Raw genomic sequence first — 24668 nt, 5'->3', positions numbered from 1 at the left:
TACAATATACAAACTATGCAATTTCAATGCTTTTGGTTTGGGGTATATTTTTGTTAAGCAGCCATGTCAAATCTGCTATGAATTACTGTACCGTTTTTTACTGTGGTTCAATACCCACTCAAGTGATTGTTTTATCAATTTGTCCACATGCAGTTCAACCTAAATGACAAATCCGGCTTACTAAATTTAGTACATCTAGTAATCTTTGATCATGTGTGATTCACTTAGCAGCAAAGCTCAGTATGATACTGACTGGTGTCCGATGCTTTTCCTAGCTCCACTTAAAAATATCCATTAGTTTAAAGTTGTAATGTGCATGATAATTACATAAAAGCTAGCATTGCCAAATATGCGTTTGAAATGGTCATCTAGTTTTAGTTGGCAGTAAAAAGATTAGTACCAAATATTTATTTTAATAAGATGTGTATAGTATTCTGATAGAGTTGTTATAATCTGTATTAGTACATATGCACATAAAATACACATGAAAATACTGCTCTTTTTTTAGCAGAAGGGTGGTATTCAAGAGGTAGCACCTGATAGCATCAAGCTGAAATTAAAAATAAAGCCACATCTATTTCTAGATCTGATTTTTAAACACTTACTCACTTGCCCTTGCTCTTGGTAGCACCAAAAATTCTCCAAGGAGCGAGAGTAAGGAGTGTTTGCTAACCCCTAAATGAGTTTGACTTACTACACAATCTTAACTATCTAATAAAATGCATCACACACTAAAAATTCCTTATCTCAACTGAAAGACAAGCTAAATCTTTTAAATGGGGGTGGGAGAAGAGTATGAGGGAGTTATAGTTGTCAAACGAGAAAACAGGGAGGGAGGGTTCCTCTATTTACCTGCCCCTTCATTAGTTACTCATTACCTGTTCTTTCCATGTACTTTTACTAAATCATTAAGGAGATGAATTTTCAAACTAAGGGGAAACACAATCATAGAACGCAGAAATAGTATGTAGCAGCTTCGTTAGATGTTCCTGTGTCCAGAAAACAGTAAATAAAATTTAAGTGCTTGAAGCCTTTAACTGACTGACGCAACAGCTAGCTAGGTCAGTACAGTCACTAAAAAACAGTGTTTGCCTTGAACAGTAGACATCTGGGAATTGCGTTGCTACCCCTTATCATAGAATCATAGAATAGTTTGGGTGGGAAAGCACCTTCAAAGGTCATCCAGTCCAACAACCCTGCCATGAGCAGGGACATCTTCACCCAGATCAGGTTGCTCAGAGCCCCGTCCAGCCTGGCCTTGAATGTCTCCAGGGACGGGGCATCCACCACCTTTCTGGGCAACCTGGGCCAGTGTTTCACCACCCTCATTGTACAAAATTGCTTCCTCATGTCTAGTCTGAATCTCCCCTCCTTAATTTAAAACCATTACCCCTAGTCCTATCACAGCAAGCCCTGCTAAAAAGTCTGTCCCCATCTTTCTTATAAGAAAAATGTCCCCTTTTAAGTACTGAAAGGCCACAATAAGGTCTCCCCGGAGCCTTCTCTTCTCCAGGCTGAACACCCCAACTCTCTCAGCCAGTCCTCACAGCAGAGCTGTTCCAGCCCCCTGGTCATCTTGGTGGCCTCCTCTGGACCCTCTCCAACAGGTCCTTGTCTTTCTGTACTGAGGGCTCCAGAGCTGGATGCAGGACTCCAGGTGGGGTCTCACCAGAGCAGAGGGGCAGAATCACCTCCCTCGACCTGCTGGCCACATTCCTGTTGATACAGTCCAGGGTACGACTGGCCTTCTGGGCTACCAGCGCACATTGCCAGCTCATGTCCTGTCTTTGATTCACCAGTACCTCCAAATCCTTCTCAGCAGGGCTGCTCTCAATCTCTTCATCCCCTAGTCTGTTTCGATATTGGGGGTTGCCCTGACCCAGGTGCAGGACCTTGCACTGGGCCTTGTTGAACCTCATGAGGTTCACATGAGCTCACTTCTCGAGCTTGTCCAGGTTCCTCTGGATGGCATCCTGTCCCTCAGGCATGTCACCTGCGCCAGTCAGCTTGGTGTCATCTGCAAACATGCTGAGGGTGCACTCCATCCCACTAGGTCATTGACGAAGATATTAAACAGTACTGGTCTCAGTATGGACCCCCGAGGGACACCACTTATTACTGGTGTCCGTCCAGACATTGTGCCATTGAGCACTACTCTCTGGGTGCGACCTTCCAGCCAGTTCCTCACCCACTGAATAGTCCATACCTCTCTAGTCGATGCTAACCAGAAAGTGTTGGAAAGGAACTCCGTGTTTCCGAGTGAATCTCTGCTAGGCACTCTGAGTCAATTCTGCAGAGTATCTGCCTGCTGTATGACTTTATTGTACCTCACAAAAATGACGGCGAATGCTGATCACTCCCTGAAAAATTAGTTCAGACTGAGGGACTGTAGGTGCCATCAAGCTCATTCTGTCCCAGCAGCAACTTTGTTGATCCAGCTAGTGTTTTGGTAGCCTTGTCTGAAGTGTCCTGTAACCTGCCAGCCTGGGGCAGATGGAGGAAATATCTGGAGTGCACCTTGTGACTAAGGGCCTGGGAATGCTGCCCGTGCACCACAGCCTGGAAACCCTGGAGTCTACATGCTCTGGGGTCATGTACTTAACATCAGGTACACTTAACAATAATAATCAGCTGCCCCAAATGGATCAAAAGATGTACATATGAATTATGTTCCTAATAAACTCTCAGTAAGTAACTATATAACAGCCTGTAAAAACTTTACTAAACACTCAAGCTTTAATATTAAACATAGTTAGCAGGCTTTGATCAGACTAGCTAGAGAGGTTAAATTCTGGCTTGCATTATGATTGAGGCGTGTAATTAAAATTGATGATTGAATCTTGTATTTGTAATCGGTAAATGCTTAAATAAGCCTACCAGCTTGGCTGTATATAGTAACTGGTCTGGGGAGAGCCAGCTGGAAAACACGAAAAGCATTGCCAGCTGCTTCAACAAACAGGATGGAAATGGTGCGTATTCACTCTCATGTTCTTAATACTCAGTAGGGGGTTAATTTTGCAGGTTTAAACTGTAGGCTTCAGCATGGTGACTACATTTTAAAAAGCAGAGCTTAAAACAACTCAAGTGTCTGGATGAGGTGGGCAAAAGGGGTAGAAAATTCCCAGTTTGAATCCAAACCTGGTAATCCAGTAGTTCTTTACAAAGTAGTCACAGTACTTTCTAAAACATGTTAAACGCTTCCATGAGCTTTATTCAAGTGTACTATATGATCTCATTTCATATTTGTTGTATTATTTTCAGACCTAAATTTAATGAAGGGAGATCATAATTTGTTTCTTACCAATCAAAAAGCAGTTTGTTAATAGTAATAAACCCATCATCGTGTGGGAAGGTTTCCCTCTTTGTACTTTCTCTACTTGCTTCAGTAACATTCAGCTCAACCTATTTGGAGTTAAGTGTTTCTGCGATATTGATCGTCTTTCCTTGGACTTGTGTGGATTCTCTGAGATCCCATGACAGCTTTGCAGATCAGTGTTACAGGCACTGTCAGTTCTTCTGTACTCGGGAGAAGCCTTTAAATACTTCGTATTCAGCCTTCAATACTAAAAAGAGCTGCTGAGTATAACATACCCATTTTGATTCTGAAGATGGGATTTTCTGTCTCTTGAAAACATAAGGATATCTCTATAATCCTGAATTACTGCTATTTTATACATTGAAGGGCTGATGTTGCTGCTGAGCAAGTAAATCCATTGCAGTAAGAAGATATGAGGGACAATCGAGCAGCAAGATCAAAGATAAGATAAAGGTGAAGATACAGACAAAGGAACAACATATTTATACATCAGAACGATGCATGGCTAAGGTTCAATACAGGATTCTAGAGCTGCTTGTAAACTGCACTTAGATCCTGTGCTCTGCTGTAGATGGTGGTTATTTTGGAAGCTGACATTCATATTTGAGACGGCATTCATTTAGGAAATTCATTGTACTCATTAAACAGTTGCATAGCTAAAATGGCATCTTAAAATATGAAAACTAGTGGTATCTCCCTGAAATGTTGATTAAAACTAGAACCAAGAGTTCCAAGACTCTGGTACACAGCGTGGGCAGTTTCCCCCCATGTAGTCAAAGCCTTTTCATGTGTATATCTTGGTGTATGTAGCCCGCAGAACACAGGACAGCATTAAAATATCTGAGTAATATACTAGACACAAGCTCATAGTGGAGCTCTACGAGGGTAAATCTCTCTCAGCGTGCTGATTTTTCTCACAGTATGCTTCATGGTGCCAGTATTTCTAGCTCTGGGTATCTGTGCTACACAGCAGTTCTTTGTCTTGCTTGTGGTAAGGGCAAGAATTTAATTTCTTTAACTTCTTAAATAATCTATAACTTCATTATAAAATTAAAAATATAAGTATAAGCCATGTCCATGGGAAAGTGACTTATTAATGAGGTTATGGAGTGGCTACAAAATGAGTTAACTAAAATACGCTTTGGGCTATAACAAGTGTGATACCCATCTGTGCTGACTGCTATTAATTACATTGATTGATTGGCTCTGCGCAGACAGGAAGAATGGACTACCTTGAATTTTCTCATACCCCTTTTCTTTTGTTCTTACTGCAAGTCAGATGACCTTTAAGTTATCTGGTAACTCGTGGAACAGTTAGAGAGAGCCATGCAGCAGCCGTAGAAGCACATGCACAGCTCCACATCCAAGAACCATTTGAGAATCCACCGTAAGTCAGATCTCCAGGATCTGGAGGACAGAGGATGGTGACTGGAGACATGTGGCCAGCTGGCTGCGCTCCTGACAATGACATGGCATTACAGTTAGTTTGAAAGTTCACCTCAGGAATGTTCTCTGCCGAACTGCTTCTCGTGTTACTGCTTTTGAAAACAAAAATTGGTTAGCTTGGTTTAGTTAGATGCAAAGAACTGTACTTCAAGTTGCTGATGAAATAGCTGATGAAGCAACCCTCATATATTATGTATTAATGCAAAAAAATCTTCAGCTTTGTTTTGTTCAGAAAAACATACTGCAGGGTTTTTTATAAAGTGCTCTGTGAGCTTTGTACCTCTGATTTCAAGGTTGAAAATCAGCTCAAGTGAATTGGTACAATGTTTTTATATGGATTTAGTTTAGCAAATTTGTCTATTAGAAAAGTTCTCATCATACTTGCAGTAAATTTGAGTCATTCTACGTAGGACAGAGGGATTTTGCACTTAATGCCTTGTCCTTTCTTTAGTACCAGCTTACAAAACATTACACATGTAACGTTGCTAGATCATGCCTCCTTTATTTAGCTTTAAACAGATACAGTTTCCATGGGAGTAGCTTGTGGCTTTGATCATCCACACTATGTTTCTGTCCTAACCACATTAGGATATCAGTGGAAATTAAGTTAGTAGTATTGGTCTGCTGTACTAAATGAACTATGTAGATTTAGTTCTTGTTCCTAAAGTATGTGGGTTTTGAAGTTTTCAATGTGTTTTGTTCCGTAAAGAGTTTACGATTTTAACTTGTTTGTTTGTTTGAATAGGATCGAAAACTTCTTGCCACAGCTCAGCAGATGCTCCAGGACAGCAAGACAAAAATTGAAGTTATAAGGATGCAGATTCTTCAGGCAGTCCAGACCAATGAATTGGCTTTTGATAATGGTGATGAAGTAGAAAGGAAATAAGAAGCATTGATGTCAGAATGCCTTGTAGATATGTACCCATATGCACACAGAGTTGTCATGAATTTCTTGTAGGGATGTGAGACAAACCTTACATGAACTGAAAATAATCAGAGACTGGCATAGCGTTGCGTGTGTTAGGATGCCAAATGCACCTGAGTTGAAGCAAAATACCTTAAGATTAATGAAGAGAAATATACTCTTCATCATCCTTTTCATACCTAATGCAGTCCATTTTTGCTTTGTGGTCTTCATTCTCCCTTCATGCGTGGTTTCTTTTGTCATGACAATAACTTGTAGTTGTCTTTAAAGCATATAATCTTTTCACTATCTGACACAGGTACAAAGCCTGCTTGGCAGAGTTAAATAGATTGACCTTATTATTACTAATGGGAGCACAGATGGAGGTGAATTGTTCCTGTCTTTATGGGTATTTGGGCTAGATTGTATAGTAAACAACTATTTTAAAAACAAAACAAAATCAGTGTTTTTAAAATGACCTGACTTGAAAGGTCATCCTGCATTTCAGAAGTAGCTTTAAACTTGCATTTCTTTGAAATCTTTTAAATAATCATTAAAAAATTACCCCTGAGCTATAATAGCATGAACATACTATAAAATTGTGAGCATATCGGTACATCTCTAATTCTTGAACTTTATTCATGCATTTCTGGGTATTGAAGTTGTATGATGGTGCTCATAATCAGAGCCTGGATGTATCCTAGATTATGAAAAATATGTATGTGTGTTTTGTTTCCTGTGGTGTGGGAGGTTGGTTTTGTGTTAGTTCTTACACATGACACTTCTGGCATTTTTTAACACCCCATCTTAGCACATGGATTATGTATGTTAGCTGTTCAAAAGAAAGAGAAAAGTGTTCAAGACAGAAAGGGCTTTCAAATGCCTTTTCCTGTTCCTTCTACTCTTAGAGCTTGAGACAGAAACCAATACATCCAGAAAACTTTCCAATTCTGTTTAGGAAATCTAAACACTGTAAGAAGAGGACATGAGAATGTTTAACCCAACCATTTGGGGAAGGCAGCGTGTGGGACCTCGCACAGTCTCTCTGCTGGCAGAAGCCATATTCCCTGGGATTATTCACTGGGATTTTGCGTAAAGCAGGAGAATTATCAGAAACTGATCTGGGATCCCTTAGCTACAGAGCGGTTTGAAAGATAAAACCTCAGAGCATGCTTCAGAAATGAGCCAGTCTCAAAATGTCCTTCTTGACAGCCAAGTAATGTCTGGGGGACTGGGTTTTTGTCCTGTAACTCCCCTGAGACATGTTTTTTCTTGCATCCTCTAGCAATTAGAGCTCTTCAAGGAGTAGTATTTGTTCATGGGATTGCGGCCCTAGCCAATTATTTCTTCCTTCAAGTGAAGAGACTTAAAATTTCACTGTTGCTTTTGTGACATACTTTTTATGATGAAGCTTTTTTTTTGGTCTTCATTGAAGTTTGTTTGTTTGTATCTCCTTGCAGCAAAACCTGTGATAAGCCCTCTTGAACTCCGAATGGAAGAATTACGGCATCATTTTAGGATAGAGTATGCTGTAGCAGAAGGTGCAAAAAATGTGATGAAATTACTTGGATCTGGGAAAGTCACCGACAGAAAGGCACTTTCAGAAGTAATTTACATTATTACGATTTCTGGTACTTTATTTTAAATGTTCTTTCAAAAAAAAAAGTTAAATACTTCCCCTTTTTTATTTAAAAAAGGCGCAAGCAAGATTTAATGAATCAAGCCAGAAGTTGGACCTCTTGAAGTATTCACTGGAACAGAGATTGAATGAACTTCCTAAAAACCATCCCAAAAGCAGTATTATTATAGAGGAGCTTTCGTTGGTCTCTTCACCCACATTAAGTCCTCGTCAAAGCGTCATATCTACTCAAAACCAGTATAGTACACTGTCCAAACCAGCAGCTTTAACAGGTATGGGTTATAGAGATTTTCCTTTTATTTTATTTTATGTTTTAAAACAATTATTTAATGCCAACTTTATTTCTCTCTGGACATATTTCATTGCTGTTCTTTTACTAGACAAAGTCATCTAAAACTACCAAGTGTCTATGACCCCCAGATTGCAGATCAGTTTATTTGATTTATTTGGTGACCTTTTTAGAATCCTGTTGAAAAAGTGAAATTCTGGCCTTACGTTAGGTCACTGTGGAACAATATTACTAACACCTCTCAGTTTTAGATTGTCAAGCACTTTAGAAGGTAAGTATCATTTTCCCCATTTTACAGATGGGGAGACTGAGGTGCAGAAGGGTTAAGTGAGTTGCCCTGGTCATACAACAACTCAGTGGCAGAGCAGGAGACAGGCACCCAGCTTTTTTTCCACTGGAGCGCACTGGCTTCCTAGATTGTGAGACTTATGCTACAAAACGTGTTATATTTCTGAATGAAAGAGGGGGGGGTCCTACCAAACCTGCATGGCACTATTGAAGCCACTGTTTGTTGGTGTGAATTGTCTTCCTTGCAATTAAACATATATATATACAATTTTTTTAGAGACTTAGCCTACTATGGGAGAACAGTACGTTTATATATAAATATAGACTTAGGAATTTCCCATAGTTTGACTTCACCTGGAATTGTTGTCCTTCATTGGAAGTGAACTGTTGGAAGAGATGAGCCAGCCATGCTTTAGCAAAGCTCTTAAATACTTTTGACTACTTGGGGATATGTTGCTTTACTAAATTTATTAAATAAGTGGTCCTATAAGATTTACAGAGTAAGTTTATTATAAAAACAATCTGTAATTCAAATGTTACCTTAGTTATATGTGTATAACTGAAACCAGAATTTAGTTTTGAAGTACTGTGGGGTTATATTTTAGAACAAAAAGAGGAACTCTTCTGCCGTGCTGCAATAGTAATAAAATGGAGCGAGTCTACTTGTCTTCCATTTTGGTTCAGTAAGACATGTAGCAAAGGGTAAAAAGCATCAGGACCTCAGCCAAGAGGCCTTGTGAAGTCACAGAGTGGTGCGGGGAACTTCTTTTATCATGTGGACTCTCAAATGATCTGTGACCATGGGCAGGAAGTAGCGTGTCTTGGTTTTAAAACCAGCTTTTTTTTGTTTTCCTTTTTAAAAATTATTTTCCTGTAATACATAATCATGGGTCAGATTCTTTACAGTGACATAATTCCTCTCTAATTGTGATTTTCTCATACGTATGAATAGTTTCTAATAGAAATTGTCAAAACAGAGCTACATGCTTGTGAAGTTCTTAGTAGTTTCACTTTCGTATTAGCTACACAAAGAACATTTGTACTGAACTGAATTTCGATGAACAGTGTCTTTGTGTTTTGCCTCTAACACTTTGTGAAAAATACATCAGTGGTACTGTTATACTTTTTAAAATACATCAGCAGAACGTCCTGATATGCATCCAGTCCTAATAAAAGATTGTAGTCTTTCTCATTTTTTTTTTCCCAAAGCAGAGTTTGGGAATGAGGTATTATTCTACCTTTTAACCTTTTCAGGATCCAGTAGCATCTCTTTGTCTCATGGCATAATACTTACCTGTCACTTAGAGCTGTTAGTTCCCCACAGGATGTGTATTCTTCTCAGACTGGTTTCTTTTGTCTGCTCTGTGGGCTTATAATGTTGCCAGACCATTTTTAGGCCAAGTCTGACTTCAGTTTCTGTTACAGAAGAGTACGTCTGAGTTTCAGAGTTAAGTACATTTGCTGTCAAAAGACCACTGCATTTAGGGACTGCATTTCTAGCTGATAGTATGGTTATGAACTGGCTAATTTTGCCACTTGTAATAGTTCGGTTTGTTGGTGTCAGCAGTGTCACAGTTTTACAGATGCTATCATACAGGATGAGGTAAGCCTACCCTGCTTGTAACCATCTGTGGTATTCAGATGTTTCTGTGCTGCTGGAGGAAACTCCTAAATTAGAACAGCAGCCTCCATGCCTCATTTGGTTAAACATGTCGAAGGTTTTGAAGAGTAGCTTCTTGTCTCAGCTTTTGTAAATCCAAATTCAGTCCAGTTGGAACAATGCAATGATTTTAAAGTATGTACTAACTCAAATTAGACTCCAGCATGCAGCAGGCAAATGTGATTTTTGAATGTCTCAAACAAATTTGTAGTCTCAATAGTCAATGTGTTCGTTTTAATTACTGAAGCGATCTATCCAATATTAATTGGTTATAATTGTTATTGTCGCATCTGCAAGACCCATCTTTCTAATAACAAACTTAAGATTTGTCATCTTAAAGTATGCCATTAAATCTGACTCTTGATTTCATGTGATATTTCTGTCATACTCTGCGGGGTTCAGAATATGAGCTATTGCCACAGATCAATCATTGCTCACTCCATTTACTTAAGAACATAAATCTTTGATAGATCATTGTCTGTCTTGTTCCAGGTACCCTGGAAGTCAGGCTAATGGGCTGCCAAGATATTTTGGAAAACGTCCCTGGTCGATCAAAAGCCACATCGATTACTCTACCTGGTTGGAGTCCAAATGAAGCCAGATCATCTTTCATGAGCAGAACCAGTAAAAGTAAAAGTGGGAGTAGTAGAAACCTTCTGAAAACCGATGACTTGTCCAGTTCAGTATACTCTTCTCTTATTTTTTATGCTTATCTTTTGTTTACATGATGTGGTCCGTAATCTAAAACACTAAATCGATTTGAAACTTTAAACTTACCTGTTTCTTCATCTGTCACATTGTTTAAAAGAGAAAATAAAACCCCCCACAACCACACTATTATGCCCATAAGAACCAATTAAATATGAGATTACATTTTGAAGGGAAGCTTACTGAAGATTTTTTTGTTTGTGGAAAATCCTCTTAAAGATTTAAACTGAGTTTGTGTACTTTACTTACAGATGAAGTCTGTGCTGTGCTGAAGCTGGATAACACTGTGGTTGGCCAAACCAGCTGGAAACCGATTTCCAATCAGTCATGGGATCAGAAATTTACACTGGAACTAGACAGGGTAAAAATGTGGTGTTACTTTATTAACATCTATAGTTGATTTTTAATTTCATGTTGCCTTTTTTTTTCCTCTTGTTGTGATTACGTTCAAATTTCGTATGTGCAAGTATTCCCATCCTTAACAGAATGAGCTCCCTGCGGTTAAGACATTATGCTGGGCTGGCATTCTAGAAATTTCACGTTTTCTGGCCTACAAACTGACATAATATTTCTATCCAAGATCTAACAGTTAGCATCTTTTTAACCTGTGATAGATGCTGCTTAGATTTTTATGGGGATCATCAACTAATCATGATTTATCAGTAAATTCTAATGTCAGATAGTTTGAATATTTTGGTAAAGCTATGTCATAGAATTTTTACAACTTCTGTACAAGTTTTCTTATGTGAAGCTGATCAGTTCTTTGGTGATAATAAAGTAACTAATAGTTCCTTTCTAGAACTTTAAATGTTACTTGGAGGATCCAAGTATCTGAAATGCTGTTTCTTTCCTCACACCTTTGGCAGAGAATTCGTGTTATATAGGTTTGATCAAGCATTTTTCTTTTTAGATACCTGATAGACATAGTATTTTAAGATACAAAGATGTTTGGGTTTTTTTTTCCATCGGTGTTTAAAATAGACTGAAAATTAAACTGTTTTTTTAGGACCCTAAATGTCATCTCCAGTATATATTTAAAACAAATGAGGGGAAAAAAGCCACCTTGCTGTGTTTTTCTCCCCACCTCAGCCCACCACTCCAAGCCCCAAAACAGATTCATTCTACCTAGGAAAGCAGCAGTCACGGAGCTGCGGGTGGAGAACTTGGGTTCTGGTCAGGAGCAGTGCAGAACAGAACTAGCAGCTCGGAAGTCCTGAAGCCTTAATTATTCTCAGATTAAGTAGTCAAGGTTTAATAGCTGCTCCTATCAGCCTCGTCTGTGGCATGTTCACTATTTAAGACCTCAGTATTGGATGTTTTTTTTGGTGCCAGAGCAGGACCCTGCTTCTGCTGGGCGAGACTACAAATCCTTCCATATTTGACGTGCACATTCCACAGCCCATCGTGGTTTTAGCTCTTGCTTCTTCCTAACTTTTATTTCTTTTAAAACCTACAGTTATCATACCAAGAAAGTAGATTGATGCATCATGATTGAATTAAACTATGCTAAATGAACTTACAAACATCCAATGCGGCTGTTACTTTAAATTGCAGGATTTTTTCCATGTTGTAACAAGCTTTTGTAACAAGCATATAAGACACCCTAAGAATATAAATCCCACTGGCAAGATATAGCAGTGGTTCTTGTTAAAGTTTTTGGCCCCTCTTCAAGACCATGTTACAAAAACTATTTCTAGAGATGCTGCAAAAGGCTTGCATCATTGTGTGCATACAGGTACTAAAACGTCGCTGTGCAGCTGTGAAATGCAATTGGTACTTGTAAATAACTAGTAAAGCTGAGGTTTCTAAACACACGGAAAGATTTGTTATCAGATTTTGAGCTAAAATATCTTGAACTAGTGCTGTTGTTAGACTGAATCAAAAAGTCTGGTGACTGTTCATGACTCTCTCCTGCTCTTGGGGGAATTTACACTTATACTTTTATTTGGAGGCAGGAGATCCCACCTGAACTGCAGTGAAACGCTGCGATCATGGCTCGGGGTGGCCGCTCCGCCCTGGCTGCTGCTGCTGCAGCAACAGTTCTGCATCTGCATCCTTGAGCTGCTGGATCTCACGCTTGTGCAGAGGTGACTCTTGCAGAACAATTACTAACAAGTAATTTCCTGTGTATGTGTTTCCTGTCTTAGTCACGTGAATTAGAAATCTCAGTGTATTGGCGTGACTGGAGATCTCTGTGTGCAGTGAAGTTTCTGAGGCTGGAAGATTTCCTGGACAACCAGCGCCATGGCATGTGTCTCTATCTTGAACCCCAGGGCACGCTGTTTGCAGAGGTAAGAATGGTTCTTTGAACCGCTTGAGCATACGCCCAAGTATTACATTGCAGAATAGTTTAAGAAGTTTTTCTTAAACTTTTAAGAATGGATTTTATTCTGAAACTTGAATTCTAACACACATTATTTGAACTTCAGGTTACGTTTTTTAATCCAGTTATTGAAAGAAGACCAAAGCTCCAGAGGCAGAAGAAAATTTTTTCAAAACAGCAAGGTAATTGTTTCATATAAACATGAAAAGCTTAAAAATTGTACAGACCTAATGTTTTTCTGAGAATAAAGCTGTTGATAATGAAGGATTCGGCATTGCATTTAGAAATGTTTTGGTTTAGAATTCCTTATTATGCTTTAACATTTAAAAGCGAATAATAAGGACTTGCTAGAGAATAAGACATATTCCATTTATTCTTCATGAACTATAAATTGATAAATGTGAACTTTCTTTAATTATAGCTTTTGGTAATAAGTAAGGAAATTGCTTGCACTCTATTTTCTTTTTCCACAATATCCACAGGCAAAACATTTCTCAGAGCCCCTCAAATGAATATTAATATTGCCACTTGGGGAAGGCTGGTAAGAAGAGCTATTCCTACGGTTAATCACTCTGGCACCTTCAGCCCCCAAGCAGCAGTGCCTGCTGCCGGGCCAGTGGTGGATGCTCACATTCCTGAACTGACCCTGCCAGCCAGGTACACAATATCTTCATTCTTAAGGTACTTGCAAGACCAAAAGTTACAGTATGATGCTTATGCCCTAATGTATGTTATGTATGTCAAATCTGTTTGTTCTGCAAGGCGGCAGACCTTTCAATGTTTTAATTTTGGACATCCATTTTACAGGCAGATATACACACACGAGATTTGTTTTAGGAGAAATCTGTGTAATGTACAGTTTTAAGTTGGTTTTTGTACTATTAGAACAGGCTCTGCTGTACACTGAGGAGTTATTTCTTTTCCTGCCAGTGACTCTCCTGTAGCCAAATTGGACTTTGAACTGGAGCCCGAGCCTCCACCTGCTCCACCCCGAGCATCTTCCCTTGGGGAAATATGTGAATCTTCCTCTGAGATAAAGGCTCCTGATGTGCCATCTCAGGCAAGTAACTATACAACTATACAGTTGAATAAGGTTGCAATATTGGCATCTTTATGATGGATTTCTTCCCTCATATTTCAGCATATGCTCCCTTAACTTTCACATCTAGAACTGTAATGCTCTGATTACTCTTGATGGCAGTTTCCACAGTTAGTGTGTTTAACAATCCATGGCATTGGTTCTTCCACATTAAAAAAAGAAGCCCCGAAGCATTAGACTATTCAGGAGAAAATAGTTTTGTTAACAAAGAGCGGGATGACTGCAGCAATAGGTTTCATCAGTCTGTTAAAAGCTTGCTTGGCTGTATCATCTTGAAGTATATACCATTTTAGCTTAGATAATTCTTGTGTTGCGGATTTCATATGCTTATAGTAATATTTCTGCATTCATTTACCTTTGCAATCAGTTTTACATTTTCAGACTTCTTTTGCTTCACAGGATGAAGTAACAACGTTTGATTTTGAAAATGGCAGAAATAGTATTGTCCCGAAACTCCAACCTGAAATAATCAGTGAGCCTGATGCTCCCCATTCAGACATAAAATACACCAACACCCGAGAGCCTGAAGATAGAAGGTAAAAATGCAGTGATTTTCCTGTCGATTTGAATAATGTTTCTTAAAGTTAACAAACTAAAAGATATTTGACTGGGTGTTTTTTTTATTTACATAGATCACAACAGCGATTTCAGTTCAGTCTCAAGGATTTCAGATGTTGTGCTGTACTGGGCAGAGGACATTTTGGAAAGGTAAATGTCAAAAGGCTGAATCAAATGTCAGGGCTATATCCCAAACTGGATATAGCTCTTAAATGAACCACTTCTCTTCTCTTTTAGGTGCTGTTGGCAGAGTACAAAAACACAAATGAGATGTTTGCTATCAAAGCCTTAAAGAAAGGAGATATCGTCGCTCGTGATGAAGTAGACAGGTCAGTTTGTAAAATACAATACATGGATTCCATAAATCAATCATGTTTTCTTCCTGCATGCAACACAACGACCTCCGCTGTGGTCATTTTTTAAATCATTTTGTCCTAAAACTGAGCCATTTCTTTTGCTTGGATGTGAAGCAGCAGTTACAAAACCATCTAGTTTTAGTGCAAGAACCTGTTTGTACAGCTGCTTAATAGTAACTATATTCTTTGAACTTGCAGGGACAAAGTTAACTGTTATGAATAAGCTACAAGTTAACCAATTGGCTTAAGGAGAAATAATCTGGAATTACTGTAGATAGCTGTCTATAACATCGTTACTGGTTTTCTACTGTATGTATTGTATAGAATTAAAATAAAAATGGATCGAAGCTGATGTCACTTGATACCGATGTTTACTTAGTGCAAGTCTGACTATTTGGAAGGAAAAGTAGCAGGGCACAATTTTCATGGACTGCTAGGCTTCCTTCTTCATTTGTGCAAGGTAGATGCAACTTCATGGAAACCCTGGCAGCAGCTTAATGTGTGTGCAAATATGAAAAGCGCTCTCTTGGAACAAAAAATGTTCTTATCCTGAGGAATAGAGGGAAAAACATAAGGTACAAATTCCCAATAGTGTTTGAGAGTGGAAAAATTGTGGTTTAGAATTAAGCTTCAAATTTTTACTGGTTTTTCTGTTTGCAGCTTGATGTGTGAAAAACGAATATTTGAAACTGTGAATAGTGTCAGACACCCCTTCTTGGTGAACCTTTTTGCTTGTTTCCAAACCAAAGATCACGTTTGCTTTGTAATGGAATATGCTGCTGGTGGGGATCTGATGATGCACATTCATACTGATGTCTTCTCTGAACCAAGAGCAGTGTGAGTATCCAGCCCTCGTTGTGCCATTAAGTGAAGGGCATTTTGTTCAGTGCATCAGAACTAAGATCTTTATCACCACATGCCTCTGCATTATGTCATTTCAGTAAATACTGTTGAAGTTTTTAAAAGGGTCAGAGATTCTAACTGGTTTTGTTAGAAGAAGACATATGCAGGTTTAATGTGCCTGAGTCCACATTGAATTATATATAAATATTTAATTTTTCTAATACTTGTTTTAAAAAAAAGATTACATTAAAAAGCTAAATGAAAAGTTAGAATAGCAGACAAGGCTGAACAAGGAAAGAATAAGCCAAATCAGCAATCATTCAATGCCATGGCAGTGGAGACTATGGAAAATCTGTCCTCAGGCTGAGCAAACATACTACAGCTTGAAAACTCCAGGTGTGAGGATTTTTGCCATCTGGCTTTAAAACTATGACCTTGTATAAAACTAATCTGTACCTGAACAAATAACTGGTAATCTTCAGAGGATAGTTAATAAAACAGATGAATAATGATGGATTTCACATTCTGAAAAGCAAGACTAAAATCCATTGAAACTTTAACTTGTTCAACAGATTCTATGCTGCCTGTGTGGTTCTTGGACTTCAGTATCTACACGAACACAAGATAGTGTACAGGTAAGCAGTCACTGAGCCATTTCCAGCAGGTGAATTTCAGCTGTTCTGGATAGTACTGAAGAAACATCAGTGATGCAATTTTGTTCTCAAATGTTCATTTAGAGATTTGAAGTTGGATAACTTATTGCTGGACACAGAAGGCTTTGTGAAAATTGCCGACTTTGGTCTTTGCAAAGAAGGTAATGGCCCATACATTTTCTTTTTAGAGGAATTCCATAGTCTGTCTGTCTTACTCTTGACTGTTTCTTGAGACTTTTGGACTGCCAAATGTGTATAGTGTATACTTACCTGGTATCATTTGAAGGAAAAAATACATCTCTGTGCCAATGTGGAGACAGGAGAAAGTTCCTTAGTAGGGAGATATCAGGAGCATCTGAGCATAGCCCTGTTGTTTTTTCAGTTGTGAGCATCACCTGTTTTATTTCTTACCTGGTTATATCTCTGCTCATCAGTAAGACATACCGCTGCATTTTACAAGGTAGCAGAAAAAGCATTAGGTGTTTTTCCTCCATTCTAAACATGTTGACAGTGTACGATGAAACCAAGTACCATTATCATCCATACCTCACTCTTACTTTTTTTCTAAATTCATTATCTTTTTTTTTAAATCTGAAATAGCCGCATCTCTAAGTATATGGAAATCACATGCAAAGTGCTGAAACAAAGAAATTTAACCCAAAAGGAAAGCCTAGATGCTGGGAAGTTACTTTCAAGCATCTCACTACAGGCAGCTACTCTTCAAATAAGACATAAAATAGAGGTAGCAACTGAAATTGTGGTGTCTCTGTCAAACCCCATTGCAGGGGCGGATCTGGAAAGGTCCGTTTCCTTCTCCAGTTTGTATAGCCTGTCCTCCCTGTCTCTTCCTTTTAGCCCAAGAGGGAATTCAGTGAATTTGGTAGGTGTTCAAACATTACTGTTGTCTTTAGTATCCATGGGCAAGTCCTGTGACTTTGACTACAAACAAATTCCATAGATGCCAAAAGAAAATGAGGACAAGGAAAGCTCTTTGACTTACTGACTACTACAACAGATGATTTTCTTGAGCTTTCTGCAGCACCTCCACTTGTAGCATCTACATCTGTCCTCGCCATGCTGATGTCCCAAACTGTGCCCCTCTTGCAAATAAATAGCCAGGGCTTATTTTGCTCAAAGTTGTTTGATTACACTCCATGTTCTACCTTACTTTACATAGTGTTGCCACTACAGAAGCAGCCACAGCAGACATGTTTGACTAAACCAGTGTACCACATTTTCTTCTACTAGCCATTAGAAATACAGCATAAGATGGTTTGTATCTTTCCAATCACAGGTAACTGGGTGACAGAGGTGTCACTGGAAGCTTCGTTTGGCTCATTGCATATAGTTAGGGATAGACAAACTTATTCCAAAGCCCACGTGGAACAAGAGTGTGGAGGGAAGAATGGGGAAATGTTTTACCTCATGACCTGAGCCTCTGGAACCACAGCATTGGCTGAAGTTGCTCTAGGGGGAGGTTTTACCTGCTGGAGGATTAGTTTGTAGAGGGCAGAACATACTGCTTGCTTTTCATTCACTGTAACTTTTCAGGAATGGGATTTGGAGACAGAACAAGCACGTTCTGCGGCACACCGGAATTTCTGGCTCCAGAGGTGCTGACAGAAACTTCCTACACAAGGGCTGTAGACTGGTGGGGTCTTGGCGTACTTATCTACGAGATGCTAGTGGGGGAGGTAAGTTCTAGGAGGATACAGTTGAGTCATCAAACTAATATATGTTAAAAAGGTGACAAAACTCAAGGTACTAGCCTGTCAACACTTAACATGCCCTGCCTGTCACAGTTGAATCAATGCTTGTATATACAATATGTGCAGGCATACCCCGTTTTACAGCGAGCATCTCAATGTGTTTCGTCAAGAAAAGGAACTATTAAATGCCAAGCAGCTGCCTACCTGATACTAGCGGCTGTAAGGCTCTGGAAGTTGAGGAGTCACGTCAGGAGCTTGAATTATCAGCAGTTGTGGAAGTGAATGAGGTGTAGCTGGTCCAAGACTTAACCTCTACATTTTTGTTTTGTTTGGGTTTTAATTACATCATTATGCCTTAAATCAAATTACAGTAATAGCACATTAATATCAGTGTCTCTAAGCAAGAACATAGCACATCTGGTTTTGGAGAGCTCTGTTTCCAGCCAACATGTGTTAGTGTCAAATTTGGATGTGTACAGCTATAGCACTCTGCTGCCTTCAAATGCTATTGGAGAGAAAATAAACTCCTTAACTCCCGTGGCTTGAATGGAAGTGAACTTTAATGCATGCAGCAGAGTAGCAGTGAATGATTATGCCAAACGCAATGCTGTCTACCATTTGAATTACACACACCCTGAAACAAAATGCCCCAGTTCCTTGTAAATGAGCTGGTATAAATAAGTTACTATTGAATAGTTATTTACCATTCTGTATATTCCTTTACCTTCCAGTCCATTTTGTTACGGTACCTCCCAGGTAGCGCAGCGATGGCTTACATGCTAAAAAACAGAAAAATTGTGGATTTCCTCATCATTTTGTTCTTTTTTTTAAAAAAAAGATGATCATTCAACTTTCTTTCACTTCCTTTCAGGTAAAAAAGACAGACAAAAAGCTTGTAGGGTGTCACCTGCGTCTGTCAGGCCACTTCAAAACAGTTTGAAAACACTTACGCTGTAACATGCTAAAGATATTACAAAAACAATTCAGTCTTGGCTGTGTTGCTTGTGAATGGCAGCTGTCCCAAAGAAGAGCTGACACGTACTTTCCACATTCCCAGTGTATCTTGTGTCGGAGTTCAAAGAAGATCCCAGTTTTAGATGTTTCTGCTCTAAAAGCACGTTTTTAAAGCATAGTCCTTCAGTAAGAATTAAGGGATAATACCAATGGGCCTCGCTTTTCTCCGTTCCTTATGGAAACCTACAGTATCTGTTTGTGGGAAAAGGAAGACATCATTTCAGAGTGTCTAATTCTAAACTGTTAGCTGAATGTATGCTGTTTGCAACTGTGATTTTTAAGCCTGTTTAACAGCATTTTTTTATTACTTTCTTTATAGTCTCCCTTCCCTGGAGATGATGAAGAAGAGGTGTTTGACAGTATTGTAAATGATGAAGTAAGATATCCACGATTTCTGTCTACAGAAGCCATCTCTATAATGAGACGGGTAAGAACATCATAATAATAATGTTACAATATTCCCCTCTTACTGTTTCCTCTCCAGCGTTAAGGAAATTAATTACTTTTGTGAGGAACAAAATACTTTCAGAACCCATGCTTTGTATTATTTTTCTACAACTGCATTTCAGACTAGCTCCATTTATGCTGTGCCATGCTGCCTGTCCCCTTGAATGAAAACTCTAAGCGCCATTCCACTTCATTCAGGAGCAAATTTTCTTCTTAAAACATAAACCACCATTTTCTGCCTTAGCTAAGTTTCCTGGTCGTATCTAACTAGAGGAGGTCAGCGCTTTCTTCCTAGCAGAACACTGCTGCATTGACCTGCTTGGTAGATTAACATTGTCACATGAGTATTTTAATTCAAAGACTTCTAAATCTTTCTGGTTTCATTCCAACTGGGGCCAGGAACATGGTACACATGGCATCTGCAGTCCCATTCCTGGCAAAGAACAGCTGATTTTGTTTATGATTGTTATTAGTGCTATTCCTTAGCATAATACCTCTACTTACCTAAAGCAGCAGCTTGAACCTGAGTTAGAAGCATATCCCAGTTTCTAGAAAGGCATCTACGGGAGGTGATTCAAAGCCTTTGGCAGCAGCCTCTTCGCTTAAATGCCTGACACCCAATTCAGCACGTGCTGTAGCATGGAAGTTAAAGCATGTCACAGTAACTGCTGAGACATAAGTACTTAATAAAGTATTCTCTAGCTTAAAATCATTGCTTACTCCCAGGGAGTGTTTGTCTAGAGAAAGAAGGAAGAATACAGTTTCAACGCAATACCTGGGGAGGGTATTTTTACTGTGAAAATTATCCTGCCACTATCCCCGGGGGCCAGGGGGCAACTACAGTGCACCCAGAATACGGGTACCGTGAGTTTTGTGCTTGCAGTTCCCTGGTTGTAGCTCTGTGTGCGCTGTTCCCATCTGACAAATTCTTAGGTAATATAGTGGACATTATTTGTTGATGGCTGCACCATGAGTGTTCAGCGCCCCGATGCCGGGCGCTCTGCCCAGAGCAGCACGGTCCACAAGTGGGAGCATCGAACTGCTGCTGTCAGCTACCAACTCTTTTATTCGGCTGGGTGTGGAAACAGCATTCAGCCCTCTCTTGGTAAATCGACTGCTGTGAAATAGCTGGGCCGAGCAAGGAATACCGGCTTATACAAATTCTGTATCCTCACCAGCAAAAAACACTTTTCAGTATCTCTGTGGGGAACACGAGCCGCACAAATCACCTCAGGTACCAAGACTTGGTACCACAGATGTGCAGCGAGCCAGGCAAACCTGCTCCTGCTGGAACTGTGCCAACGCGTTCACACATCTCTACAAGTTCCGGACAGCTGAAGGTGTGGCTTTCCCTTTCTTTGAGGACCAAGACTTCTCTGTCAGTCAGGCAGCATGAATTTGTCCACCTGGTCTTGGTTCTTACACAACAGCACTGGTCCTGCCCTAGTTTCTCCCTCTACCTCTGAATTTTTGCACTGAAATCTTGCATGTTTTGTCAGCTGCTACGAAGAAATCCTGAGCGGCGTCTTGGAGCTGGAGAGAAAGATGCCGAAGATGTGAAAAAGCATCACTTCTTCAGGGTGAGTACAAACTAATATTATTTCTAAGGAGGCTAAGGAGTAGAGACAGGAAACTAAACATGAGTTGGTTTATTTTACAGCTAATAGATTGGAATGCTTTACTGGCCAAGAAAGTGAAGCCTCCTTTTGTACCCACCATTAGAGGACGAGAAGATGTTAGTAATTTTGATGATGAATTTACCTCGGAAGCACCTATCCTCACTCCACCTCGGGAACCAAGGATACTTTCAGAAGAAGAGCAGGAAATGTTCAGAGATTTTGATTACATTGCTGATTGGTGTTAACTTCTAGACACTGTGAAACCCCAGCTGACTGGCTCACAAAATGCCTCTCTCAGAAGAATACCGACCCTTCAAATGCTCTCTGTGCCACCTGTAGCTTCTGGTTTTTTTAAATCACATGAAGATCCTTTTAAGTACTGTTTTAACACTCTTGTGAAGAGTGGCCTCTTTGTATATTGTTTTTTATCTGAGCACTGGAAAGCAGGTCTATGGAGTTCTTAAGCTGGGTTGGTGAATCCAGGCTGTATTAAGCTTCCCACACACGGGCGCATGTGGATCTGTACTGTTTCTCTCACGCTTCTACAGCGGATAACATCACTTTTTAAAGTATCTGCTTTAAGTGGGAAAAGCAGCCTTTGAGCTGGGTAATCACTTATCTCTGCTCAGCCACAGCGGAACGGGAGTTTGGGATACTGATGGCACTCACGCAGAGCATGGTTCTAGCTGCAGAAGGCAAACGATTTCAGTTAAATATTATCTTGTGCAGTCTCTAAAACGACACATTTCTATGTACACCTTCATCTTGTGTTCTTAAAATAACGGTATTAAGAACAGATATGCCTTGTTTTGTAAATTTTCTACGGTATTTATTAGGAAAAACGTTAAACGCCTTGCCTTTGAGATAACAACTGTGTAAGTGCTTCCATTACAAAGAAAAATCCAGAAACATCCGGAAAGTTTACCAAAGCCACTTGCCAAACAGTTTTGCCTTCAAGCTTTTTAAGCATGGCTTAAAACCTGGGTTGATACAAAGAATGTGACAAGGGTGTTGCTCAGTCTAACCACAAGGAGCAAAGCGTATGCATTTCCCCAGCCCAGCCACTTGTGTACTCAAACTCACGCCTTTCCCACTCACCGAGTGGGCAGATAAGTTCCCCCAGTCCCTATCTAACCACCTAGGTCAGCCTGTATCTGCTGTACAATATCATATCACTTTTAGAAAAACGGGAGGATTTTCAATGTTATACATGCTGTGAACATGTATATTTGGAAGTTGTAATGTATTCTTATGTCCAGGCAAGTAATTTAATTCTACCACTTCATTAATTTTGCACAGTGGCCAAGCAAATGAGATGGAACTCTGAATGAAAAAAATATTGGTAGACATATAGGCCACTGAACTCCAGAACTTAGATTGGCAGTTACCGAGGGTAAAAGCAATACGTTGTAACAGAATGTATAAATACTTTTTGATAAAAACTGTGTGTATTTTACAAACCCCTTAACACTAAAAGCTGTACCTCAAAAGCTGAAAAATCACATAGACCAAACACTGTGCATACTTGTAAAGCAGGACCTGGTTTTGGCACCTGGTGTTCTGTGGGCAAACATGAATTCCTGGAAAACGCATTTCCCACATGGTCCTTTGCTGCAGCACCACACGGAGCTGATGGCCTGTGTAACCTCACGGGGCCATCCTGGCCAGGAGTTCGCTGTTCGTGGGCTGAGACGCTGAGAATCAGCACCCGAATGAATTCAAACCTGGTAGTTTTACTCATTGGAAGGAGAAATGCAAACCCCTTGAGTGTGCAACACTGAGGTGGTTGTTTCCAATCATGACGCTGGGCAGACCTGCAGGGTCAGGCAGAGGAGAGAAAAAAGACGGTCCATAGGTCTAAATCAGGCATTCCCCCCCTGGAACGCAGAGGCAGCTTTACCAGCTCTACAAATCATGTTTGGCAGAGTGAGTCAATACTCAGCATTGCTTGTCTCCAGATTCTAATTAATTAAGACACAAATGATGTTCCTGTATCTAGCTGAAACCAATACTTTTGAGGTACAGTCAGCTCACCCTTTTCGGTTCCCAAATATATATATGAGCATCTGACAGGGTGCTTAACACGTATGAAAGTATCCTCAAAAATACCTTTTTGTAACTACATCTTGTACAGAAATCTTTTTTTAATCTAAGTAAATCACTAAAAAAAAATTAAAAAAATTAGAGGGCAGGGTCTGTTCACCCAGTTAAGCTGAAAGAAAGCACTAATTTTATCTCTGTAGTTTTTTAAATATTTTTAGGCAGATTAAGATTTTAAACCCTAGATTGTAAATATATTTTGCTATACTTTATCTGTATGTGGCTGCTCAAGCACTTTGTAAGGAAATTAGGATATTTTAGAATGGTACACTATGCATTAAAATGAAATGTGCCTTTAACAAATGTCATTCTAAGTGTTTGCAGTCATTAATATCACAAATTAAAGTTTTAAATAGAGTAATTTGTAAATCGTGTCCCAAACATGATTTTTGTTGCTTCCTGAAGTGACTTGTCATGTTTTCTCCACAGGTAACTTCAGAAAAGAACTTGTGATCAGGAGGGGATTTACAGACACCCAGTCTCTTAGTGGTAGTTCACTGTACTTCCACTCCTGTTTTAAACAGTCAAACTAAATCACTAACTCCGAGCACACCTTTTTCAAGCTGAAGGGCAGCAGCCTCCCCTCGGCTGAGCAGGAGCCCACGGCTGCTGAACTCTGGCCAGCTTGGGTCAGCGTTCTCCCTCCACAGGCTCAACAATCCCTCCCCTCCTGGGTATTGCTTCATTACAGTCTCTTTCCTCCCCCCGTTAAACAAAAACCTATACCCCCAATGCACAATGAGCTGCTTCCTCAAGCAGAGAATGAAGCTTTCTTTTCTGAATGCATTTAGCAATCTTTTAAGAACAACCCAAAATTTCACATGAGACCATTGCCTGGAGGCACAACTTCAATACTCAACTAAGCGATCACTCCAGAAAGGGCTGGCTCCAGCTGAAGACAGTTTTAAATATCTAGTCTAAATTGCAGTTGAATTACCATGGGAAGTGCCTGAAGACAGCAGCGCGGCGCTCTGCTGTGCGTGGGGAGCGCATCCTGCAGTGCTCGCGGCTGCTCCCAGGCTGCTGCTCCTCCCAGCAGCGACACGCTCGCGCTGGCAGAGAACCCAGAACCTGCACGCACCTGAACTGCAGCCAGTCTCCTCGCTTGCACTTGAGGCTCCACTTGTCCTTTGCTACCGCTTGGCTTTGGGAACACAATGAGAAAGTAACTGGCCAAAGCAGGCTGGAAGCCGGTCCCCAGCTCACCAGGTCCCCAGCTCACCTGAGAACAGCTGGTGCACCACGCACACAGCTCCAACATACACCTCTCCCCAGTGAGAAACGCTCCAGCCACGGACAAAGCGAGCTCGTGTCTGACTCACAAGCTGCTGTCAGAGAAGCCAAGTTCCTTACCTCCATCAAAGCAGCTTACTAAAAGGGTCCTAACTGCCTGAAAATTAATTCAGAGTTATACTTTTTTTCCTGAAATGCTTCACGTTAACCACAGTCTACTGGGACGAGCAGTAACTGGCTTTCAGAACACATGGCCCCTTCGAGCATCTTCCTCACTCCGCCTCTTTGGGCTGCACAGTTACTGCCATCTCCACAGCAAGGGAGGCACAGGAGCCGCCTGCAGAACGGCAGGAGGCAGGGACAAGCCGGGAGGACATGTCTCTGCCTCCCTCTGCCCCACACCAGAGATGTGAACAGATGTATTTCAATTTCAGTCCAGACAGCTCTTGCCGTGTATAACAATT

General features: G+C 40.1%; 1 protein-coding gene across 4 annotated transcripts in view; it reads left to right on the top strand.

The window, feature by feature from the left end:
• PKN2 (protein kinase N2) overlaps positions 1–23340 on the top strand; it is a 55236-nt gene extending 31896 nt beyond the window's left edge. For 2 of the 4 annotated variants that reach the window (XM_065071171.1, XM_065071173.1), the window contains 19 exons: positions 5508–5625; positions 7127–7272; positions 7364–7577; positions 10035–10220; positions 10502–10611; positions 12398–12541; positions 12680–12755; positions 13056–13254; positions 13504–13633; positions 14072–14208; positions 14305–14380; positions 14468–14559; positions 15247–15423; positions 16002–16064; positions 16167–16243; positions 17634–17776; positions 19125–19232; positions 20752–20832; positions 20913–23340. In XM_065071171.1, the coding sequence (XP_064927243.1) occupies positions 5508–5625; positions 7127–7272; positions 7364–7577; positions 10035–10220; positions 10502–10611; positions 12398–12541; positions 12680–12755; positions 13056–13254; positions 13504–13633; positions 14072–14208; positions 14305–14380; positions 14468–14559; positions 15247–15423; positions 16002–16064; positions 16167–16243; positions 17634–17776; positions 19125–19232; positions 20752–20832; positions 20913–21116 (2481 nt within the window). In that variant the 3' untranslated portion in view covers positions 21117–23340. Of the gene's footprint in view, positions 2970–5507; positions 5626–7126; positions 7273–7363; positions 7578–10034; positions 10221–10501; positions 10612–12397; positions 12542–12679; positions 12756–13055; positions 13255–13503; positions 13634–14071; positions 14209–14304; positions 14381–14467; positions 14560–15246; positions 15424–16001; positions 16065–16166; positions 16244–17633; positions 17777–19124; positions 19233–20751; positions 20833–20912 lie in introns of all 4 variants that reach the window. The other 2 variants (XM_065071174.1, XM_065071172.1) reach the window with 2 other exon arrangements.
• The last annotated feature ends 1328 nt before the right edge of the window (positions 23341–24668 follow it).

Source organism: Columba livia, chromosome 8 (assembly GCF_036013475.1).
Source record: "Columba livia isolate bColLiv1 breed racing homer chromosome 8, bColLiv1.pat.W.v2, whole genome shotgun sequence".
Taxonomy (NCBI): Eukaryota; Metazoa; Chordata; class Aves; order Columbiformes; family Columbidae; genus Columba; species Columba livia.
Note: the sequence above shows the minus strand (reverse complement) of the source record. Positions and strands in the feature narration are given on the sequence as shown.